The 21,877-nt window shown below is 39.5% G+C and overlaps 1 protein-coding gene across 2 annotated transcripts in view; it reads left to right on the top strand.

Moving 5' to 3' along the window:
- LPGAT1 (lysophosphatidylglycerol acyltransferase 1) overlaps nucleotides 1–21,877 on the top strand; it is a 127,679-nt gene that overhangs the window by 63,246 nt on the left and 42,556 nt on the right. For both annotated transcript variants that reach the window (XM_039531613.1, XM_039531612.1), the window contains one exon: nucleotides 17,619–17,745. In XM_039531613.1, the coding sequence (XP_039387547.1) occupies nucleotides 17,619–17,745 (127 nt within the window). The remainder of the gene's footprint in view (nucleotides 1–17,618; nucleotides 17,746–21,877) is intronic.

Raw genomic sequence — 21,877 nt, 5'->3', positions numbered from 1 at the left:
GGCATTTTCAAAGAGTCAGTGGGTTTAGATCTATCTTGACTATAGTTATGGGAATTTCATCACTCATAGTAGAGGCAGTGGTTTTTTTCATATCGAAACTAGTGGTATTTGTAACTAAACCTAAAGAATTATACACCATAACTAAATTTTGAGAGTAGGGATTCATCCTTTCCTTTTATACAAACCTGGCACATCAGTGATTGATTTTTTTTTATTTTTTTCCCCCCCAAATAGTGTGAGGATTGGTCTTCAAGAATATATACAAAAGGATATATTGAAATAGATAGAGAAGACTGGGATGAAACACTATTAATGAAAGTAACCTTGCCTACCTAGGAAATGGGAAGAGATGACCTACTGATAGGGGTTGATTTTTATTTTGCAGATAGCAGAAGTGTTTTGATTAAAATGAATTGCAAGTTGAGTTGTGTGAATTGCATCCCTTAATATACTTGGCATTCTTCTCTCTGGCTACATACAAAATGGAGACAGAATCAATTCTCTGAGAAGATCTAAAGGAAAACCAATTTTTATTTAACTAATATTGTTATAGGGGGAAAGAGCATTCGCTTATGCTAAACTTTCCAAAGAGAAATTACAAGTTTCCTCCTCCACCCCAGGTAGTGGTGTTTTCTTCCCCACTCCTTGGCCACAGAAACTTACGAAAAGCAAAAATTGCAGTATTGGTACATTTCCCCACCTACTGCTATGCATCAAAATAAACAAGAAGATAATATACCTTCAAGGCTCCCTTGAGCTTAAAAATAATCATGAATGCAGAAAAACATTCTAATGTTTTCTTTAGAATCTAAGCTTTCTTTTAAGAAAAATAAGTTTATATCCATTTCCTTTGTTGAGAGCTATTTGAATAGGACAATGTGCTGTTGTCCTTTCTACCCAGCTTTTTAGAAAGGACTACATAGTTTTGCTTTTGCTCTTGTGTGTTTGAACTCACTTGCCTCCCTAGAGACTTGCCAGATAATTCACTGCTCAGTCTAGCTTCTTATAAGTTGTAATACAAGGTTAAAGATCTTACTAGGATTTTTGAATACGTTCATTATTTCTTTCAGCCTTACAATCACATGCATTACAACTAAAATAATGTATAACAGTGGACTGGAAAATCACTTGTGCAGTAAGGGCAATACCACAAAAATGGATAAAATAGTAAATTTTCAGGGGCCATCTTACTAACATATAGGGGCTAAGATCTTTTCACTCATGCTCTTTTTAAATTAAAAATTTTGACTTTAAGTAAACCTATTCTATTTTATTACAGCTAGCTAAACCATAAAAGACAACACATAACTCCCTCTCCAGTGGCTAAAAACCAGCTCAGTACCTTGTTTTCTAAAATAACAAAACACATAACTTTCCATAGGTTTCATAAGAAGCAATGAAAACGTTCAGACAATTTTGAGCACAGCATAAATGATCAGCTGTTAATAAGTTTGAATATGGTTACTAAAAGAGACAATTATATACATCAGCAAATGGTTGCCTTAATTTAAGTTCATCACTTGCAATTTCTGTGAAGTGCTTTTAATACACACTTCAGTTTGCAGGCAGGTTACTCTTACAAGTAGGATCACAAAACAGGAGCTTCAATGCTAATATCATGGGTCTCGGCTGAATTAAACTTCAGCAAGGCATGCATCTAGGGCTTGTGTGTGGGTTGTTTTTTTTTTTATAAAGACATTTATATATATATGTATTTATGGTTGTGTGTGTCAGGTGAAAGCCTATTTCTAGTCTGATTTTGCAACTCTTTGTTACTAAACAGGATTCATTGGGGGATAGTGACAGGTACTCCAGCTGAACTGTGAGGGTGGTCTTCTACCTCTGTTCTTGGTGATAAGTTAGTCTTCCTGTTTCATCAGGCACAGGGTCTCTGGTTGCTTCCTTCTTGGATCTGGTCAGGAGTTCTGTCTCAGGAAGCTTCACTGTTGGGAGTGTCCTTTATTTTATGACCTTTTCTGACTTGGAGATGGCTCCCCGATGCTGTAAATCTATTCATTAGCTTATTCCCTAAATAGTGAGTTCTGAGGTTAAATTGCCAGTTGTTAGGGGAAATACTGCAGATTCTCACTTCATTAGTTACCTGGTACTCTTTCCTCTGTTACTATAAGGTGGGTGCACAACTGGTTGGAAAACTACTCAGAGTAGTTTTCAATGGTTCAGAGTCAAGCTGGAAGGGCATTTTGATTGGGGTCCCAGAGGAATCTGTACTGGATCCTGTTCTATTTGATATCTTTATATCATTTTTTAAATCATTTATTGACATTACAAGTATAAAGTTTGTGAATGTTATCAAGCTCGGGGTGGGTGCATGGGTCACAAGCACTTTGGAGGACAGGATTAGAATTAAAAGTGATCTTGATAAATTGGAGAAATGGTCTGAAATAACTAGCTGAAGTTCAATAAGGACAAATGCAAAATACTATACTTAGGGAAGGGCTTATTGATTTCACAAATACAAAATTGGAAATTTCTTCCTAGGAAGGAGTACTGCATAAAACGGGGGGTTATAGTGGATCACAAACTAAATGAGCCAACCATGTAATACGGCTGCACCCCGCCCCTGCAAAAAAAAATGTGTGTGTGTGTCCGGGAGGGGGGGGACATCATTCTGGGATGTATTAGCACAGTGGGTCTCCAACTTTTTCACTGCTGACCCCTTTCACATCACAAGCCCCTGAGTGCGACCCCCACAATAAATTAAACACACTTTTTGGAATATATTTAACACCATTATAAATGCTGGAGGCAAGCAGGGTTGGGGTGGAAGTTGACAGCTCGCGACTCTCCATGTATTAGGAGGAGTGTTGTAAGCAAGACATAAGAAGTAATTCTTCCACTGTACTCCACAGTGATGAGGCATCAACTAGAATATTGTGTCCAGTTCTGGGCACTACAGTTTGGCAAAGATGTGGACAAATTGGGGAAAGTTCAGTGGAGAGCAGGAAAAATGATTAAAGGTCTAGAAAACATGACCTACAAGAAAAGAGTGAAAAAATTGGGTTTGTTTAGTCTAGAGAAGACTGAGGTGGGGATATAACTCTCCAAGTACATAAATGGTTGTTATAAAAAGGAGGGTGATAAATTGCTCTCTTTATTGAGGACAGGACAAGAAGTAATGGGCTTAAATTGCAGCCAGGGAGATTTTAGGTCAGACTTTAGGAAAAGCTTCCTAATTGTAAGGGTAGCTAAGCGCTGGAACAAATTACCTAGGGAGGGTTCCGTCATTGGAAGTTAAGAATAGGTTAGACAAACATCTGTCAGGGACGATCTAGATCAGCGAGTCTCAAACTGGGGCCCAGGGCTGCCAGGGCTGGCCTAGACTTGCTGGGGCCCAGGGCCAAAGTCCGAACCCCACTTCAGCCCTGGGCGGCAGGGCTCAGGTTACAGCCCTGGAGCTTCGGCTTTGCCCCCTTCCACCCCGGGGTGGTGGAGCTTTGGCTTTAGCCCCCCTCGCAGGGCTTGGGCAGGTTCAGGCTTCGGTCTCTGCTCCTAGGGTCATGTAGTAATTTTTGTTGTCAGAAAGGGGTTGTGGTGCAGTGAAGTTTGAGCTCCCCATGTCTGGATAGTACTTAGTCCTGCCTCAATGCAGAGGACCAGACACAATGAGCTATTGAGGTCCCTTCCAGTCTCACATTTCTATGATTCTATAGATTACTTTATGGAATGTAACATTGCCAACTAATTTATTATTTCAGTCTTTACTTTTCTGTCTTTATATTTGAAGAGTGTTATTATCCATTGCTTACTCTGCTCTTAGATTATTTTCATAGACTGCTTAGTGCTAGTAATTGTTAAGCAGATAAGTTACTCTTAAGGAAGGAGGAAGACTTTTTTTGTTCTCAAAAAGGGATGGCTCAGTGGTTTGAGCATTGGCCTGCTAAACCCAGGGTTGTGAGTTCAATCCTTGAGGGGACCACTTAGGGATCTGGGGCAAAAATTGGTCCTGCTAGTGAAGGCAGGGGGCTGGACTTGATGACCTTTCAAGGTCCCTTCCAGTTCTAGGAGATTGGTATATCTCCAATTATTACCTATTACCTTCTTTTCTAGTTCTACAACAGAGTACTTTTGTAAAAGCTTATGTTTGTTTTATGTTAGTTAAAAGTGTAATACAAAGAATATAGAAAACCCTGTAAACAGGAACACTGATTTACCGCTCACTCTGAAATATCACTAATATTTAGGTCTGTTATCTGTCTTTTAGAGGAGGTCTCTGAAAACATTAAATGAACAGCTTCATATTAGTAAATATAACCCTTTCTGTTCCTACAAACATTCTTAATAGTTCAGCTATACTGTACTTTACCTTTTTATTTGGAACATAGGATTTGACATAACTACTCAAACTGCTGATCTGTCAATTAAACATCTTGTCACTAGCCAGTACTAGACATTTAGCGGAACATGGACTGAAATATAATGCATATAGGGCCTGACGTTCAGAGTTGTTGAACACCCGCAGCTCCTATTGACTTGTGGTTACTGCTCAGCATTTCTGAAAATAAGGCAACTTGCCAATTTTATGTAATGTTCTGTTTGTGGAGTAGGATTCTTGGGGGGGTGGGGGGGAAGGGTGTTAAATCAGCCATCAAGGTATTCCCATATGCAGCAAATCACAGCCATAATTTCCCACTGCTGTGGAACTGGGTGGAGGTTAGGATGTGAAGTGGAGATTAAGATTTTCCTTCATCCTTCCCACTTTGCATCCCCATCCAAGTGTGCTAGCCACAGTGTGCTATGTCTCTGTTGTTCCTGCATGTGAAACTGGAGAGGTGTAGTGGGATGAAATTTTGAACAAACGGGCTGGTCCGGTCCAGTGGCAACACATCTGAGTTCAGAACCAGACCTCTCCCTCATGCCTGCAGGGGCTTACTGTATGATATAGTTAGTGTTCTCTCTTTTTCTAGGGGAAGATGTACATTGAATAGCCAACTCAGGACACTGGAGGGCTTAAATTTGCTCCTCTTGATGTTAATTAAAGTTTTGCAATTAACTTAATTGGAAAACCAAATCTGTCCTTTTTAAGAGCTGCATCAATAGAGCGCCAGAAAGATGAATTTCAGAGGAAGGTAGGGGTGTGTGTGTGTGTGTGTGTGGTCTGTCCTTTTTGGAGAGAAGAGCAGAGTAATAGGGAAAAACTAGTTGGAGGAATCCTTGAACAACATTTCTGCACCCTCTCACTTGCCTTTGGAAGCTTTTTAAGTAAAGGGCAGCAGGAGGTGAATATTTTTTACATTGATTTCCCTATTTGTTGCAGAGTGAAGGAGAATGAGTAGCAGAGGAAAAGGATATGTGGAGAGAGGAAAAGACAGAAATAAAAAAGGGGGGAAGAACAGAAGCAGTATGTGAATTTCATATTTTGGTAGATTATACTTTAGGTATTTGTTTTAAAATAAAGGAGAGAAAAGGACTCATTTTATCTTTATGGAAAAGGTATGTGGGTTAGGGTGAAATCTCCCCTAATCTATATCCGTATTAGAGGCTATTGTCTGGTTCACATTACTGTCTTCTAAATATCTGCCCATTTGACTTATCCAGTTAACTGGCAGGAGCTATTCTTCTGAAGAATGGAAAATATTTAGTTAAAAGAAGTGAATGTTTAACATTAAATTCTTAATGTGTTCTTGTAAATTAATATTTTTCTTACAAGTAAACAAAAATAGTCTTGTCTGTCTTGTCTAGAGATCAATGATGTTGTGTAATATTGAGGTTGCACATCAAATCTAGAGGGAAAACCAACTTTCTAGTAACCTTGACCTTCAACTTCTAATGGAATTTCACCCATATTAGGCTAGCTATTCATGCAGGGTCACCTGATATGACAACGTAATAATGGCATAACTCAAAAATAGATAAGATATAAATAATTTACAATCCAGTTTAATAAGGAATTAGTCTAAACACCGTCTAGCTTTTTTTAGTAGATTTTAGAAGAAATATAAAAAATAAAGATATATTAAGTGGTAATATAATCTGTGTGTACAGAGTAAATGTTCTCAGAAATTTTAATATGAGTGGAGCACCAAGGAAGCTATCCAATCCTTAATGTATGTTGTACATAGCTTACAATAAATTGATTAATTATAGAATTATTCAGCAGCTGCCCCTGTATGCCTGGCCAATAACTATCATGTAATTAGTCATGTGTTAGTGTACAGAAATATGCTGTAAACCTAATACATGTTAAATTATAAACTAACACTGTGTGAGGCATGCAGGGAGCGTTGCCAGTTGTCTGGTGATAAAACAAGTGGGATTTTTGTGACACTTTGGGACCGGCAGACTGGCTACAGGAACACTAGGTTGAAAGATAGACAAACAGCACCAGCTGGTGCATTATAGTATGATTTTAGGTCAGGTACGGCCACAGAGTTTGGCAGTTGAACCTGGCCCTGGTCCATTGAAAAGGGGGGTTATTTCCACTCAGAAAATGCAACCTTTTTTTTTTTTTTATGTCCCAGATTCAGATTGAAGGCAATGGATCCTATGGGACAATCTAAACTTGTTTCTAACACTAGAGAACCAGACCTGCCATAGCCATATGGTGGCAGTGCTTTAACATTGCCGGTGTAGACTAGCCCTAAAATATGCACATTACTTACAATGAAAGTAGCTATTTCATACACTGCAGTGTTTTCTTCCTAATATACCTTTATTCCTTTCTTTCTATGAACACTGTGGACTTTGTAGTCACATTAATATTATAGACACTTGTAAGGAAATATTATGCACTGTCTCATAAGTCTGTGTATTGAGTCCCTTTTCATACAGTTAATCAGGTGAGAAAATACTTTCTTTAAAAGTCTTCTGCACTAGCTTACTTATATTTAAAGAACACAGCTGTTCTTTCTTTCTGGAAATATTTATTTGGGATGAAATGTGACCTGATAAGTTTTAGGCTCAAGATCAGAACACTCATAAGCTTTCCTTAGTGAATGTATTTTTTTTGTATAAACTAACAAGGGTGGGGGAGACTAGTACACCAAAAACATGACAAAATGCTATTAAGAGACTAATTTTAAATGGAAACAAACCAGAAACTTCAAAACTGCATCAGTATCCTGGTTTCTACCAGGACAACAGGTGTTCCCTTTTGCCTCTCGCCTTGTCTGATCATGTGCAGGCAACAAGTTGCTACTAACAGGCCACAGTTACCTAGTTTTTAAACTTTTCCCTATGCAATTAAGATTTGGTAGCTCAGACAAGCTGGCCTTGGTTAACGAAGAAAATATGCACAACATTCAGTATAATACATTAACAACCAACACTGAAGTAACACTTGGCTTTTAATTAAAATTAAAGCTTGACATGGCTTTGCCAAATCCAAATGGCTGCCTTGCGGCAACATACTTTCTCTGTTTTCAAGGAAGACATGCTTAACTACCTGGGCAGCAATCCAAGTGTCAGGTTTGTTGTTTGAAACTGCATGTGACTTTTCAAATGTTGCTGTATCATCATGCACAAGTATCAGCCTAAAGTAAAGGGAAGTATGTGTTCTTCCCATTGTTACAGTATTAAATGAAGTTAGAGAGGTACTGATCTGACAAAGATCGTGTAAAAGGAAGAGTCCAGGGAATTCTATTCTAATTAGTATCTACATGCTGTCTCCTGAATTTGTCACAGCTTGTCATATTTTGTAATTAAGAATCTCTCTAATAGATGTGGCCTAGTAAATGTAGTCTAGATCTGGAATAAAAGTACCCAAGTTTTGCAGTAAAATTTCAGAGACTGCTAAGTCTGTCCATTAATTGGATAAATGAACCTACCTACATTGAGGAAAACATTACCTACTGCTGTGTATGCATTTGACAGTCACAGCTAGACTCGGAAGGACCCCATTAAGAGGAATAAAGGAAGCGTTCCCACCTGACAGTAATATTGCTCAGGTTTGTCTGACTCACGATTCACTGAGGACTTGATCCTAAACCCACTGAAGTCAATGGGAGCCGTTACACTGAGTGACTGCAATTAATTTTGATGAGGTTCTAAGACAGAAGTGGATTTGTTAACATAGTAGACACTACCATCATTAACAAGTTTCCCTCTCTGTTGTACCTTTCTTGAATGTCTTCCTGTCATTTCAGACTCAGTATGGCTAAAACAGAGTTGATCTTTCCTCAGTCCTCTGCTCTGTCACTGTCTTTCCCATCATTCAAGGTCACAATTATAGTGTCATCTTGCACTTTAATGATGGGCACTGTAGAAATTCTTAGATTATGTAAATAGATCTGACTCCTTTTTGCCTCCCCCCTTTTTATACTTACACCCATGCAGTTACCGAAGCGTTCACTGCTTTCTCTACAGCATCTCTGAAATCTGTCCCTTCCTTTCAATCTTGATTGCTCATACTCTAGTCCACACCTGGTAATTTCCTGTCTTGCAACCTGCCCTCTTGTTGGCCTTCCCATCTTAAGGAATAAAGGTCACCTAAATTAAACAAAACTTTACTGGAACTTTTAATGTAGTACGACAGCCTTTTGAAAAGTCTTTTTTGTTGTTGTTGTTGTTTTTTTAAAATTCATGTTGCTTTAATATAAAAGACTTGACCGTGTCAGTAAGAGAGAGCTCCAATATGCCTTCCCACCAGTATCTCTGGTAGAAAGGTTTCTGAGCAGTCTTGTACAGGCAAATCTCTTGACAGGCAAATGTCAGTGATACTGAAAGCTCTGTATTAGCTGAGACAGGTATGTTTGGCCTTTTTTGACCATGAAATGATCATTCCAAACCAGGCACTGCTGTACATCTGGAATCCTTCCTGACTCTGGGGTGGGTAGAGATTGAGACATGGATTTCCACTCTTGAGAAAACATCATGGAAGATTTGTATCTTTGAGAAAAGAAAATAACTTACTTGCACATTTTACCAGAAAACAAACCAAGATTACCACTCACTCACTGTATCAGAGGGGTAGCCGTGTTAGTCTGGTTCTGTAGAAGCAGCAAAGAATCCTGTGGCACCTTATAGACTAACAGACGTTTTGCAGCATGAGCTTTCGTGGGTGAATACCCACTTCTTCGGCTTGCATCCGAAGAAGTGGGTATTCACCCACGAAAGCTCATGCTGCAAAACGTCTGTTAGTCTATAAGGTGCCACAGGATTCTTTGCTGCTTCCACTCACTCACTGACCTCTCAGATTTTAGGAGGATTTTTCTTGATTTTTATAGTTCAAGTGGTTATTATCGGGAGTTTGCCTCCCATTTGAATAACTCCTGTGGAGCCTGAGGACAGTATAGGTACCGGTGTCTGGTGAGTACACCCCCAGTTAGTTGAGATGCTCAAAAACCTTTGAGCTATTGAAGTCTTGGCTAGTCTTGGTCTGGCAGCATGGATCCAAGAGTGTTAATCTGATGAAATATATACACCAGGGAACAAGAATTACAGGAAAGCAATTTTCATAATGGAAAAAACAGTGGCAAACACTGAGTATGTTCATATTCAGTAAAATTATATCTCAATTAACATTAAATAGACTAATGATAGATGTAAATAATTGTGTGAATTATACATTGAATCAGATATGCTTGCTAGAAATCTCTGGACTTTCTTATTTTGTGTTCTGAGATTTTTTGTGATGGAATAGGGCACAATGTTACAGTAATTCAGATACTGAATCTACAGGATAGTCTCCATTTCTTAAGGAATTAATGGATTATTAGGGGAAATGAAGCATTAATTACCCTGACAACTCTGAATGTTTATGTAGTGTCTCAAAATTTTGAGAAGTTAGTTATCTGTCTTCAATAACTTTAGATTACCCGCTTATTTACGAGTATATTCAGGATCAGACCAGCAGACTGTCTATTCATAGATTATACGTTCAGAAGAAATGACTGTGATAAAGTCTGATTTCCGGGAGGATTTTGTTGGATCTTGTTATATCTTTATCTGCTAGATTGAAGAGCCCTTATCATTTTTTTTTCTTCTACTCATAGACTGATCAAGTCAACCCTTAAGGGGTTGTCTACATTGGCACTTTACAGCACTGCAACTTTCTCGCTCAGGGGTGTGAAAAAACACATCCCTGAGCGCTGCAAGTTTCTGCGCTGTAAAGTGCTAGTGTAGCGCTGGTAGCTATTCCCCTCGTGGAGGTGGTTACTTTTATAGTGCTGGGAGAGCTCACACTAGAAGTAGCACTGGGTGCACGTGTTCTGCTGATTTACCACTATGACCTTCCAAGTCCTTGTCAGAGACACTGCTTCCCAGGATAGACCCCCTCCCATTCTGTAAGTATGGGCTACATTCTTTGTTCCTAGATGTATGACTTTATATTTTGATATATTAAAATGCATGCTGTTTGCTTGTACTCAGTTTACTAAGAAATCCAGATTGCTCTTCATCAGTGACCCAACTTCATTATTTACCACACCCTCAATTTTTGTCTACTGCAAACTTGATTACTACTGATTTTGTTTTCTTTCAGGTCACTTATAAATAGTGTAGGGTCAAGAACCTATCCCTGCAGGACCCCAATAGAGAAACACCCTGTCTGATGACGATTCTCTGTTCACAATTACATTTTAAGACCTAGTAATCAGCCAGTTTTAATCAATTTATTGTGTGCAGTGTTGATTGCATCATTCTAATTTTTCAATCAAAATGTTTTGTGGTACTAAGTCGGATGCGTCAGACGTCTGTTTACATCAACGCTATTATCTTTAGCATCCAAACTTGTAATCTGATAAAGTTATCAAGTTAGTTTGCCATCTATTTTTCCATAAGCCCACGTTAATTGGCATTAATGATATTGCTCTTCTTTAAAACTCTTCATTTTCATGTCAGCTGTTCCATTATTTTGCCTGTAGTCAAGTATCCTGTCTCTGACAGCAATTGGAACCATATGCTTCAGAGAAAGGTGCAAGAACCCACAGTGGGAAGATATGGGATAATCTGCTCCACACGTAAGTCTCATCTGGTCTCTAATAGTTCGAGTTTGGTTTAAACCCTGAAACTCAAGGTTTCAAAACTCCATCCAAAATTTTTATTGTCATTAATTATAACAATTCTGGATATTCTTAGCATCTGTGTAAATATCCAATCCCTTTTTTTCCAATTTCTCTTCACACAAACAGAATTTTTCCAGGCCTCTGATCCTATTTCTTCTTCAACCTGTTCCAAGAACCTTAATCCTGTATCTTACGTCTGTGTAGAAATGTATCTTAGTTTCTTTAGGTACTAAATTATGTAAGTATAAGTGAGTTGTTCCTCTTGTACCTGGACTTCACTTTTTGGAGAAACTTTATTTATTTTTTAATGAACCACACTGAATGTACAGGACTTCTCTCCCAGGAGTGAAAAGTAAAAATATCTAGTGGAATTGGTGCCAAGGCTTGATGGCTTGTTTTTAAAAGTGAGAGCCCTTGATGCTAGAAAGGAAGTGCTGTCTGTCTGTCTGCACACACAAAGATTTAAGTGTTCATTTTGGCACCTGATAAAAGCAACCCTGCTGAGGAATACAGAGTGTCCCACATCAGGATGCTGTACTTGGAGCTCTCTGCCCAGAGAGAGGACTCTGTAGAGTGTAATAGGTAAAGTACATGCTGCACATACACCAGCAATCTGATTCTCCATGGACTGATTTTCTTTCAGAGGAAACAAGTACTTAGATGTATGCTCAGGGGAACTATAAAAGTCCCTTTCAGATTCTCTCTGAACTGTTTGCCAAGCTATATTTCTTCAAGTAACTGGACTCGATTCTCTGACGGGTTTTAAAAACAGAAAAATGTTTTGGTGGAATTCAGGTTTATTTTACTTTGTTTGGTTTAGAAGTCTCTGTATTTGAATATTACTAAGCAAAAGCTAGCAAGTCATGGCAGCTTGGGCCCATTGTTCGCTGAAGATATACATTCCAGAGCTTAATTCAACAAACTTTGCTTTGGTAAAATAAGGCAGAGTAAGAATCCACTGTATAGCAGACTCTGATAACGGGCTTCTTCTATGCATTTGATTCTGTCTTTGTTGAAGTCAGATCTTAGGGCCTTCAAATGTAGTCCACTTCATCTTTATTACTTAACTTTCAGAAATGGCTTTATTAGAGAACTCAAAAGAGAAAAAAATTAATTTATGCAGAAGATAGACACTGTTGCACTGTCTTTTAATTCACTAATTTTTTAAAAATATTATTTCTGATACATATCTTTTAAATAGTATGATCTATTTAAAAAAAAAATGGAAAGAAAAGCATTTATATGGGCTTTTTTCTTCCTTGATGACGATTAGAAGGAGATCTTTTCAGCAAGCCAGAGAGCAAAAACACCAAACCTTGGGCCCACCGCTCCATCCTTCTACCTTACTCTCTGTTCACGCATCTATTTGTTTCGTTTGTGCTGCTGTCATTGCTGATAAACAGCCTCTTATCAGGCCTGGGGGATGAGTGTGCACATTAGCTCCCTCAGAACGGCACACGTCAACATGCTAGTGCATAAGACGGGAAGTTCAATTAACCATCAACGGCACATTGAAACTTGACTCTGTACAAAGTGCTGTCAAATAGCCACAGTAAATATGCTGAAAAACAATAGAGTAAAATTGTTTTGGGTCTAATCTCTTTCAGCTGTAGTAATTTTAGGTGTTAGCTCACCCCAGTTAATTTCACTGCTATCTTAAGTAGAAATAGTAGCCTTCAAGTTTAACCATGGATGGTGGACTCTTTGCTTTTCAGATCAGAGCCCAACTCTTAGTCAGAGGCAGTCCCTCCCCTTCACATTCTCCTTTGTTACTTTACCCTATTCCCATGGTTGATGCTGATCATCTGCTGGGAGACATGCATTCCAAGGGGTTCAAAATTCCCGCTCCTGGTCAAGGCCAAATGACTCAAAGGAAAAAGAGGGACCCAAAATTTGGTTGATCCAGATGGTCAGCTTTAAAACTCAACTAATAAGCATTTGGACTTGGCCAGCAGGGAGAATTTTGAACCCCACTGAGTCTGTCTCATAGTAGCCAGTCAGTGTCCTCTGTGGGAGGAAGGTAGAGCAATAAAGGAAGATCTTAAGGGGAGCCACTGCCGCAGGCCAAGTTTTGGGCACCACTAGGCACTGATATGAAAATCAGAGGATCCACCCACCTTGAAAGAATGAGAACAGGGAAGAAATAATTATGAAAATTCACCACTGCTATTATTTCAGAAGAAAAAGTACACTGAGACCCACTTAGTTTCGCCTTTGATTTGCTTTCCTAACCAAACAAATATTCCCTTGATTGTTGATTATTCTTATTTTTTTGTGTGTGTCCAAGTAGTAGGAAAAAAACAGTGCACAGTGTGTACCTCTCACAAGCTAGCCTACTTCTACATGATTTGTGTATGAATGGAATGCCTGCAGGCTATTTAGAACATTCATCCTCTATTAAAAGAGAAGGATCAGGGGTGTGAATGGTTCCGAATTATTCAAAGAAAAACTAAAAGATTAAAATAATATGGCTCACAGTCAAGTGTTTGGAAAGTTGCAGCCCAGGAGAAAACACAAGCCCCCAGAAAGGTCAATTTCAAAGTTGTTCTAGTTAGCTGCTGCTTCAGAGAGCTCTCTGTTAGTCAAGCTGTTTGATCTTTCAATTTCTATTAAAAGACTCTCTGTCTGCCTTTTTGGTAGAAGCTGAAAGTTTAAAATAGCTTGGCTGCCAGGGATGATTGTGGTTGCCCTGGTCACACCAAAGTTGGAGGGAGGGGTTCTTGAACAGACTCATGTGAAGCTTCTTTACACTACAAATTGTCAGGACTCCAATTACAACACTGCCCCATTTTTATTTTTTTTTACGTCTAAATGGGTGTGTAATTTTGAACTAGGTTAAAACTGAATCAAAATTATAGCCTGGTTCTGCCCATCTTAAAAATGAGGCTGTGCATTTATTGTGTAGATGTGCCTTATATATGTGTTAGGAAGTCCAATTGTCCTTCAACCATCAGGATTTTAAATTCTGGTGCTGGGTGGACTAGAATTGTAGTGAAAATTGCCAAGACCTTTTTAAGCAAAGCAGAACCGTACTTTCCCTTAGGTATGATGAACAGTCAGTGCCATCCAAGAATGATTTTTCGATTCAAATTCATAGCAAAACCAAAATGGGCATGGTAAGCTTGAATGTTTTTTAAAAATTACCTTATTTCAAAAAGATCAGTTTTCTGGTGTAGCAAATAGCGTGCCCTGATTTAAAATAAATAAATAAAATAAAAATTCTTGGGTTCAGAAGTGTGTTTGGATGGACCTGAGAGCAACACCATCAAACATGCTCAGGTGGGCATAGCCCTGCTCTGTCTTTGTGCAACGGGCCTGCTTCCTCTTGAGTTTCAGTATCAGCTTGAATTTTGTTGTTATTGGAAACACTTTCTTGGGGAGAACATAAATACTGCAATTCAGTAAAACCAGTGAAACTGACTATACATCCAGAAATGTACCAAAAAATAAATCTTTTCCATTTTAGCAATTGTAGGGGTTAATTTTAACATTGTAAACATTAGCAGGAATAAAATGTTCAGATGGAAATATGATTACTTGCTGAAAATGCTGACATTTGTGTTGGTTTACATTTGTGTGAACTCTTGTCTTCTGCTACAATAAATTTTAATGACCAGAACGTTGCATCTAGTATTTGACTTTGCTTGCAGCCGTACAAAGTGTCTACTGCCCTTGCTATCCTCCTTAAATTTCTGGCTGTTTATGATAGTAGATAGCTTTAGTTAATCACATTTATTAACATAGTACTTGCGATTTTTTTTGTTTACTAAGGCATTTTTTACAGTTTTTACATAATTTTAGATATGCCAATAAATTAACATTTCATCAAGAAGCAATGTTTAACTCCTCTTTAAATAATAAATTAATGCTTTAGTAGAAAACTGTTTCTATTAGAAAACTATTAGAAAATTAAAGTTGATAGTGTCTGTAAGTTTTCAAATGAAAGAATAAGGCTGAAGTCATGGATTCCTTCACATTCGTGATTTAAAGTGCATCTCTGACTTTGACAAGTTGGTATCTTTGTGGTGGGATGCAATAGTAACATTTAATTAAGAGCTGCCATGTTAAAAGCTGAGGTCTATGAAAGGCTGAAAGAGTGCAAGACCTTTTATAATTAGGGCGAGTGGTTTGTTGCAGGACTCAGATCTGTGGTTTCTCTTTGTGTTGAGGTGGAGCTGGTTTGAGGCATCCACACAGCACTGCCCCTCAGTTGCTACTAAGTTAGGGCAAGCAAGTAGGAAAGCAACACAGAAGAGGGATGGAGGCAGCATTGGCCTTCCTGCAGTGATGGAGTCCAAACCATCAGGTGTTGAGACAGCAGTTTTAAACCACTACTTACTTACTTATTAAATAGCTTAGAACAATTTTTTGTGTAAAATCAAAAGATTTTGGTTAAAATATTATTTTGTATTCTTCTGGCACTTCTTACCAGCAATGATGTGTGCTTCCCACCCCATAATAAGACTAATGTTAATAGTTCATTTTTATTTCACGCTATGGAAAATAATAAATTAATTAGCTTTGTATTTTGTGTGTGTGTGTGTATGTATGTATGTATATATATATATATATATATTTATATATAATAAAAAAATACACACACACACACAAAAAGAGAGAACTGCTTTGGATTTGCTATGAATTACTTTAGCATTAGATTGAATTTAGCACACATTAAAAATATTATTTGAGAGTCTTTCTTCTCATCTTTCTAAATTTTGTTCATGTTATCCAGCTAATAATAGTGGCCACTGTTTGTTTGATATTTGGGCCAGAATTACAATCACTATTTACTTCCATTGGTTGGAACTCTGAAATTCCTTTTAAAAAAATTGAATTGTTTTGCAGATGTTTGCTGGGGGTTTTTTTGTTTTGTTTTTTTGTTGTTGTTGGGTTTTTTTTACTATTTTTATAATATGGATGAAATGTTTTGAAAAGTCAAAAATATTAGAATTGTTTCATGAAAATATTTTTGGGTTTTGAACCAAGTCTCCTATTATCTCATTAGTATGATGATAATACCTGCTTACCTTTCATGCACTTTTTAAATTGTATTTTTGAGTTATTTCCGTTTTCTGGAAAGGAAAAAGGTTTTAATTTGAAAATTTTGTTCACTCCAAGACACTTGGAGAAGGGAATGATCTTTTTCTTGGTCTTTTTTGCTTAAAATGGTGGATTGGGAATGTGCTATTCCGAGGCCTGCCACAAATTTCCATGCGATTTTAGGCAGATCTCTTAATCTCTGTGGTTCCATTCCCCTCTCTCTGTACATAGAGGACAGTAATACTTCCTTACCTAACAAGGGTGTCTTGAGGGTAAATTAATTAATAATTTATGTATGTTCAGATAATACAGTGGTGAATGAGGTAGGAAAGCCAATACATATATTAAGCTAAAAGGTAATTTAGGCTTAGGTATGTTTCCCCCTCCTCGTCTTTTGGAGTAGTGTAGGGGAAAAAGGGCTTTTACAAAAACCTAACACTAACAGAAATATTTCTCCTGACATGTTTTTAAAAAAATAATTTTTTAAACTTTTTTTTGTATATTTTTGTCTGCATTGTTTGCAAACCAAATGTTGCGACTTTGTGCTCATCCAGAAGAGTGCAGCAATTTAAACTGCCCAAACTGAATGAAATACGCATGAACTGAATGAAAAAGTAAACTGCATAAATAGCTAAATGTGACTTTAGGTTTCTAAAAATCTATCAGTTTTGATAATCTATGGTGGTGCTATTTAAAAATGTAGGAAAGGGGACTTTTAATTTTTTTTAAAAGAAATATTGTGGCTTTCTGTATAAATACATATAAAAAGCAAAGTATCAAAACAAAGTGAAACAGCATGCTGGGACACAAGGCATAGATCATGTCGATAAAAATTACACTAGTTGTTAGAGACTGTTTAGTAATTACATTGAGATTTTGATCATATTTCTGGGATTTTGTGTACAATGAAATTCACCATGTCCTTAGTCTTTCTCCTGATCTACCTGTTTTTGGGGGGGATTTAGGTAATGTTCATACAGATTAAGTGATATACCATATATACTCGTTCATGAGCCGAATATTTTTGGTAAAACAAGTTACTCATCAAAGAGTGGGGGTTGGCTTATAAATAGGTCTACACCAAAATTTGATGATTTTAAACTCTATGGAATCATTGAATTAAATATCTAATACATTTTTGTTTTATTTACCTGGAGCATCTGCAGGCATGGAGCCCCTCAGCTCCCTGTGGCCGCGGTTTGCCATTCCCAGCCAATGGGTGCTGCGGGAAGTGCCAGCCAATGGGAGCCGCCACTTCCCGCAGCTCCCATTGGCTGGGAACGGTGAACTGTGGCCACAGGGAGCTGAGGGGCTCCATGCCTGCAGATACTCCAAGTAAACAAAACGTCCCGACCTGCCAGCGGCTTACCCTGATGGCTGGGAGCCAAAGTTTTCCAACCCCTGAAATATAGTGTCGGCTTATGAAAGAGTCATGCAGTTTTTGCTGTTTTTACCTATCCATTTTGGGGGGTCGACTTATAAATGAACGGGCTAATGAACTAGTATATACAGTAATATTAAGGAAATGTAACACTGGAATGGATGTCAAGCCAATGGAGTATAATTTGGTCTAACTTTTAACACCCCATCTTCTTTCTTCCACTTTATTCATAGAGAGCAAATCAAAAGGTCTTCAGTGGGTGATAGATACAACCATTGCTTACCCTAATGCAGAACCTATAGACATCCAGACCTGGATTCTTGGCTACAGACGACCGACAGTTACACATGTACATTACAGGTAGGAAATAAAGTTTTAGTACACAGTTGAATTAAGGCCTAAAAATCAGTTTGAGTCCTGCACAAAACATTTCAGAATATTGGAGCGGGGTAGTAAAATATTTCAAAATACTTTCTGTATTTAGAAGTAGTTTGTCTAGTTGGTTAGACACAGGACTTGGGAGGCAGTTATATGTTTCTGAATAGTGTGATGTATTGTGCTCATTGACTGATTACACTCAACAGCTATTAAAACTGTGTTCTACAGGATATGGGTTTTACCTCACTGTTCTGGTTTGTTTGCAGTTGTATTGTAATTGGCTTCCCTTCTATGTTGCTCATTAAGTTTCACCTAAACCAGAGGTGGACAAACTATGGCCCTGCTCGGCCCTTGAGCTCCTGGCCAGGGAGGCTAGACCCTGGTCCCTCCCCTGCTGCCTCCCTCCCCCGCAGCCTCAGCTTGCTGCGCCGCCAGTGCTCTGGCCCATCGCTCCTGCCGGGCAGTGTAGCGGCATGGCTGGCTCTGGCCGGGTGGTGGGGCTGTGAACGCTGGCTGCTCTGAGTGGCATGGTAAGGGGAGTGTGTGTGTGTGTGTGTGTGTGTGTGTGTGTGCGTGCGTGGGGGAGATTGGATAAGGAGCAGGGGGTCTTGGGGGGAAGTCAAGGGACAGGGAGCACAGGGCGGTTGGATGGGGCGGAGGTTCTGGGGGCATTCAGGGAGCAGGGGTTGGATAGGGGGTGGGGTCCCGGGGGTGGGTGGTCAGGGGACAAGGAGCTGGGGGATTGGATGGGTCGGGGATTTGGAGGGGGCAGATAGGGAGTGGGGGCCAGGTTGTTCGGGGAGGCACAGCCTTCCCTACCCGGCCCTCCATACAGTTTCGCAACCCCGATGTGGCCCTCGGGCCAAAAACTTTGCCCACCCCGACCTAAACTGTATTGTCCTCTTAAAAGAGGTTATAACCAATCAATTTGTTCAAGTATAAGTTTCTTCCATTAAGACAACTTGAATCTGGGGTTATTTTGCTTGAAAATTAATAGTTTATGGTCATACTCTGGATTTTTCCAGCCCCCTCTTCCACACTATCAAACCCACAACAAGGGTTTAAAACAAGGTTTAAAAGAGAACTAGATAAATTCATGGAGGTCCATTAATGGCTATTAGCCAGGATGGGTAAGGAATGGTGTCCCTAGCCTCTGTTTGTCAGAGGGTGGAGATGGACAGCAGGGGAGAGATCACTTGATTATTACCTGTTGGGTTCACTCCCTCTGGGGCACCTGATATTGGCCCTGTCGGCAGACAAGATACTGGGCTGGATGGATGTTTGGTCTGACCCAGTATGACCGTTCTTATGTTCATGATGCTACTCAATGCTCATAGCCACTGCTTTCAGCCAGGGAGCATTTGTCTTTGTTAGAAAAGTATGCAGTTAAAACACAATCTTGAGGAATAGTGTTAACTAACTAGATGTGGACCATGACCTTGCAGTGTGGGTAGGCGGGGAAAAATCAGATTCAGTATCATTCTAGCTGGACCATGGTTAAATCTCAGAGTTTACCCAGAACCAGCTGACATGATATTGAACACAACTTGTGTCTGTATGCGAACTGCTTACACAGTCAACATTGTGACTGTTAACATGGCTGCTGAAAGCTGAGTTCAATTTCCATGTAATCTTTTAACCAAGACAACCCTTTTCTGGATAAAGGCTGGTGCTAAAGGAGCTAGCAGAGTAGCATTAGGGAAATGACAGCATCCCATAAGAGCCTAGGTGGGGACATTGCTAAAAGAGAATTCCTCCCATGCTAGCCCCTTCTCTAAGGGACCAGCTTAGTGAATGAGGAAAGACCTCTATTTGCTGGTGACTTGTCTGGATTTTTTTTTCCAGAGAGAGAGAAGTGATATAACTCAATTTTAAGGGGTGCATATGAAAGAGGAAAATTGAATAGCTTTATTGTAAGGTTGTTCACTTGGTCTATTTGTCATGTCAGGCTCCTGACTGGATAGCTCAGAAAAGAAACCTTGCCCCTAAAAGTTTTGCAGTGCACTGCTATCCCCGGACGGGCGCATGCATGTGCGTGCGCGCGCACACAAAATGAAACCACTGACTTTGAAAGCACATAATCATTCTCCCACTTCTACATCAATGAAGCAAAGCCAGGTATTTCACAAATGCTTGGTGTGGGGAAGGAGGGGGCACAATTCTTCTGTGAATGGGTTCATTGGAAGGAAATTGTCAATAGTGTTGTGACTTAATGTTGACTGTGAAAAAGCTATTAATCCCCGTTTCCCAGAAAACAGATTGCATACGTATCATTGGGTAAACAGTTGACTACAGACCAGGTTGGCACCAGCTTTGAAATGATCCTTCAAATTCAAAAGGGGGGAGGAAGAGGGATTTTGTTTACTGTTTGTTCTAATCAGTGGAATAGGTTTCCTGAAATTAAATTGTCATTTATTAACTACACTATCTATCCTATTAAATGCTGTCACTGGGCTTGCCCTCTGTACTGAAAACACACATGTAGCTATTGTGGTAGTGTGGAGCAGCTCACAGGCCCAAGGAAAGGAGAGGTGGGGAAGATATTTTTGTAACAAGAAAAGTATCATTGTTGCTTGTGGTGGTCTTTGATGCACTAGTCTAACAATATGTTCAATTTTAATACATATTTGGGACATTTTTAATAAATACGGACTTTAAATACAAAAGGACTTAATGTAAACTGTTAAATAAAAGCTCCATTAGCAGAATGAGGCAAACTAGCTGCTTTTGAAGACCCCATAAGCAATAGAATTGAAATTTAGACATGAGCTACATTAGTCTCATTAGAGTTAAATTTAGTTGATTTTGAACATTCATTTTATATTTTTAATTTTCATAAGATGAAACTAGATTGTAAGGAGACATAATTATGGTTGGCACAAACACTGATTGCACTATAATAATTTCTCTGTGCTCTATATTTTGGGTTGAAAAACTGTCAAGCAGTTATTCTTTTGATCTTGATTGTATTGCTTTGGTCTCATTATACTCAGAGGCCCTGACTCAGGTTGTGAAGTTTATTACTGGGAGGGGCTCGAAGGTTATGAGGAAGGAGCCATAAAAAGTACCTACAGAGAGAGACAGTTTAAATATCAACATTGTTGATTATTTTGCTTTTAATTATATTATCAGAAACGTTCAATTTAACCATCCTACTTGGATGCAGTTGCAGAGGGAAATCAGTTAATTAAGTGTTGCTGGGGCAGGAAACCATTGTTTCCAGTTCCTGGAGTTTGGACATTTGCTTAACCCCGAGCTATACCTTGCACAAAAAGTGTCATTATGCCACCTTTGCTTTCCCTTGTTCTTGGGAATGTCAGGCCTGACTCTCTTGCTCCCCCCACCCCCCTTCGCACAGATAATGTACAGTCATTTTAGGCTATTGTTAGCAGTTAGCAATTGGCCAGGGTTTGGGGGTGTCCTGACTAGGTCCCATGTTCTTGTGCTCTATTCCTCCTATCACAGGGCCCAGGAGATACTGGCATAGGAACTTCACAGCCATGCTATGCAACCACAATATGTAAAATCACATTTGATTTTGAAAGGTACCTCATACAATCTGACTGCATTTCATGCAATAGTTAGTGATCTAACCTGGAAAACTAGCTAACTCACCCACTAGAAATCAGGGCCACCCAGAGGGTTCAGTGGGCCTGGAATCTTCTGCAGTGGGGGGCCCCCGCTGCCGAATTGCCTCCGAAGACCCGGCACTTTGGCGGCGGGTCCCAGGGCAGAAGGACCCCCAGCCGCGGGTCTTCGGGGCACTTGGGTGGCAGGTCCCGGAGCGGAAGGACTCTCCGCTGCCAAATTGCCGCCGAAGACCTGGAGTGGAAGATGCTCCGGGGGCCTCGGGCTCCCCGGAGCGAGTGGAGGACCCTGCTCCAGGGGCCCTGAACAACTCTTGTCGGGGCCCCTGCTGGGCCCGGGGCCTGGGGCAAATTGCCCCACTTCCCCCCCGCCCCCCCCGCCGGCAGCCCTGCTAGAAATATGAATAATACTGACAATAGCCTATAGTTAAGGCTACAATTTAGTCATGGGTATTTTTTTTTTTTTTAAATCATTGGACAGGTCACGGGCAATAAAGAAAAATTCACGGCCAGTGACTTATATCATA

This window comes from Mauremys reevesii, linkage group 3, assembly GCF_016161935.1.
Source record: "Mauremys reevesii isolate NIE-2019 linkage group 3, ASM1616193v1, whole genome shotgun sequence".
Classification (NCBI taxonomy): Eukaryota; Metazoa; Chordata; order Testudines; family Geoemydidae; genus Mauremys; species Mauremys reevesii.
This window is presented reverse-complemented; position numbering and strand designations above follow the sequence as displayed.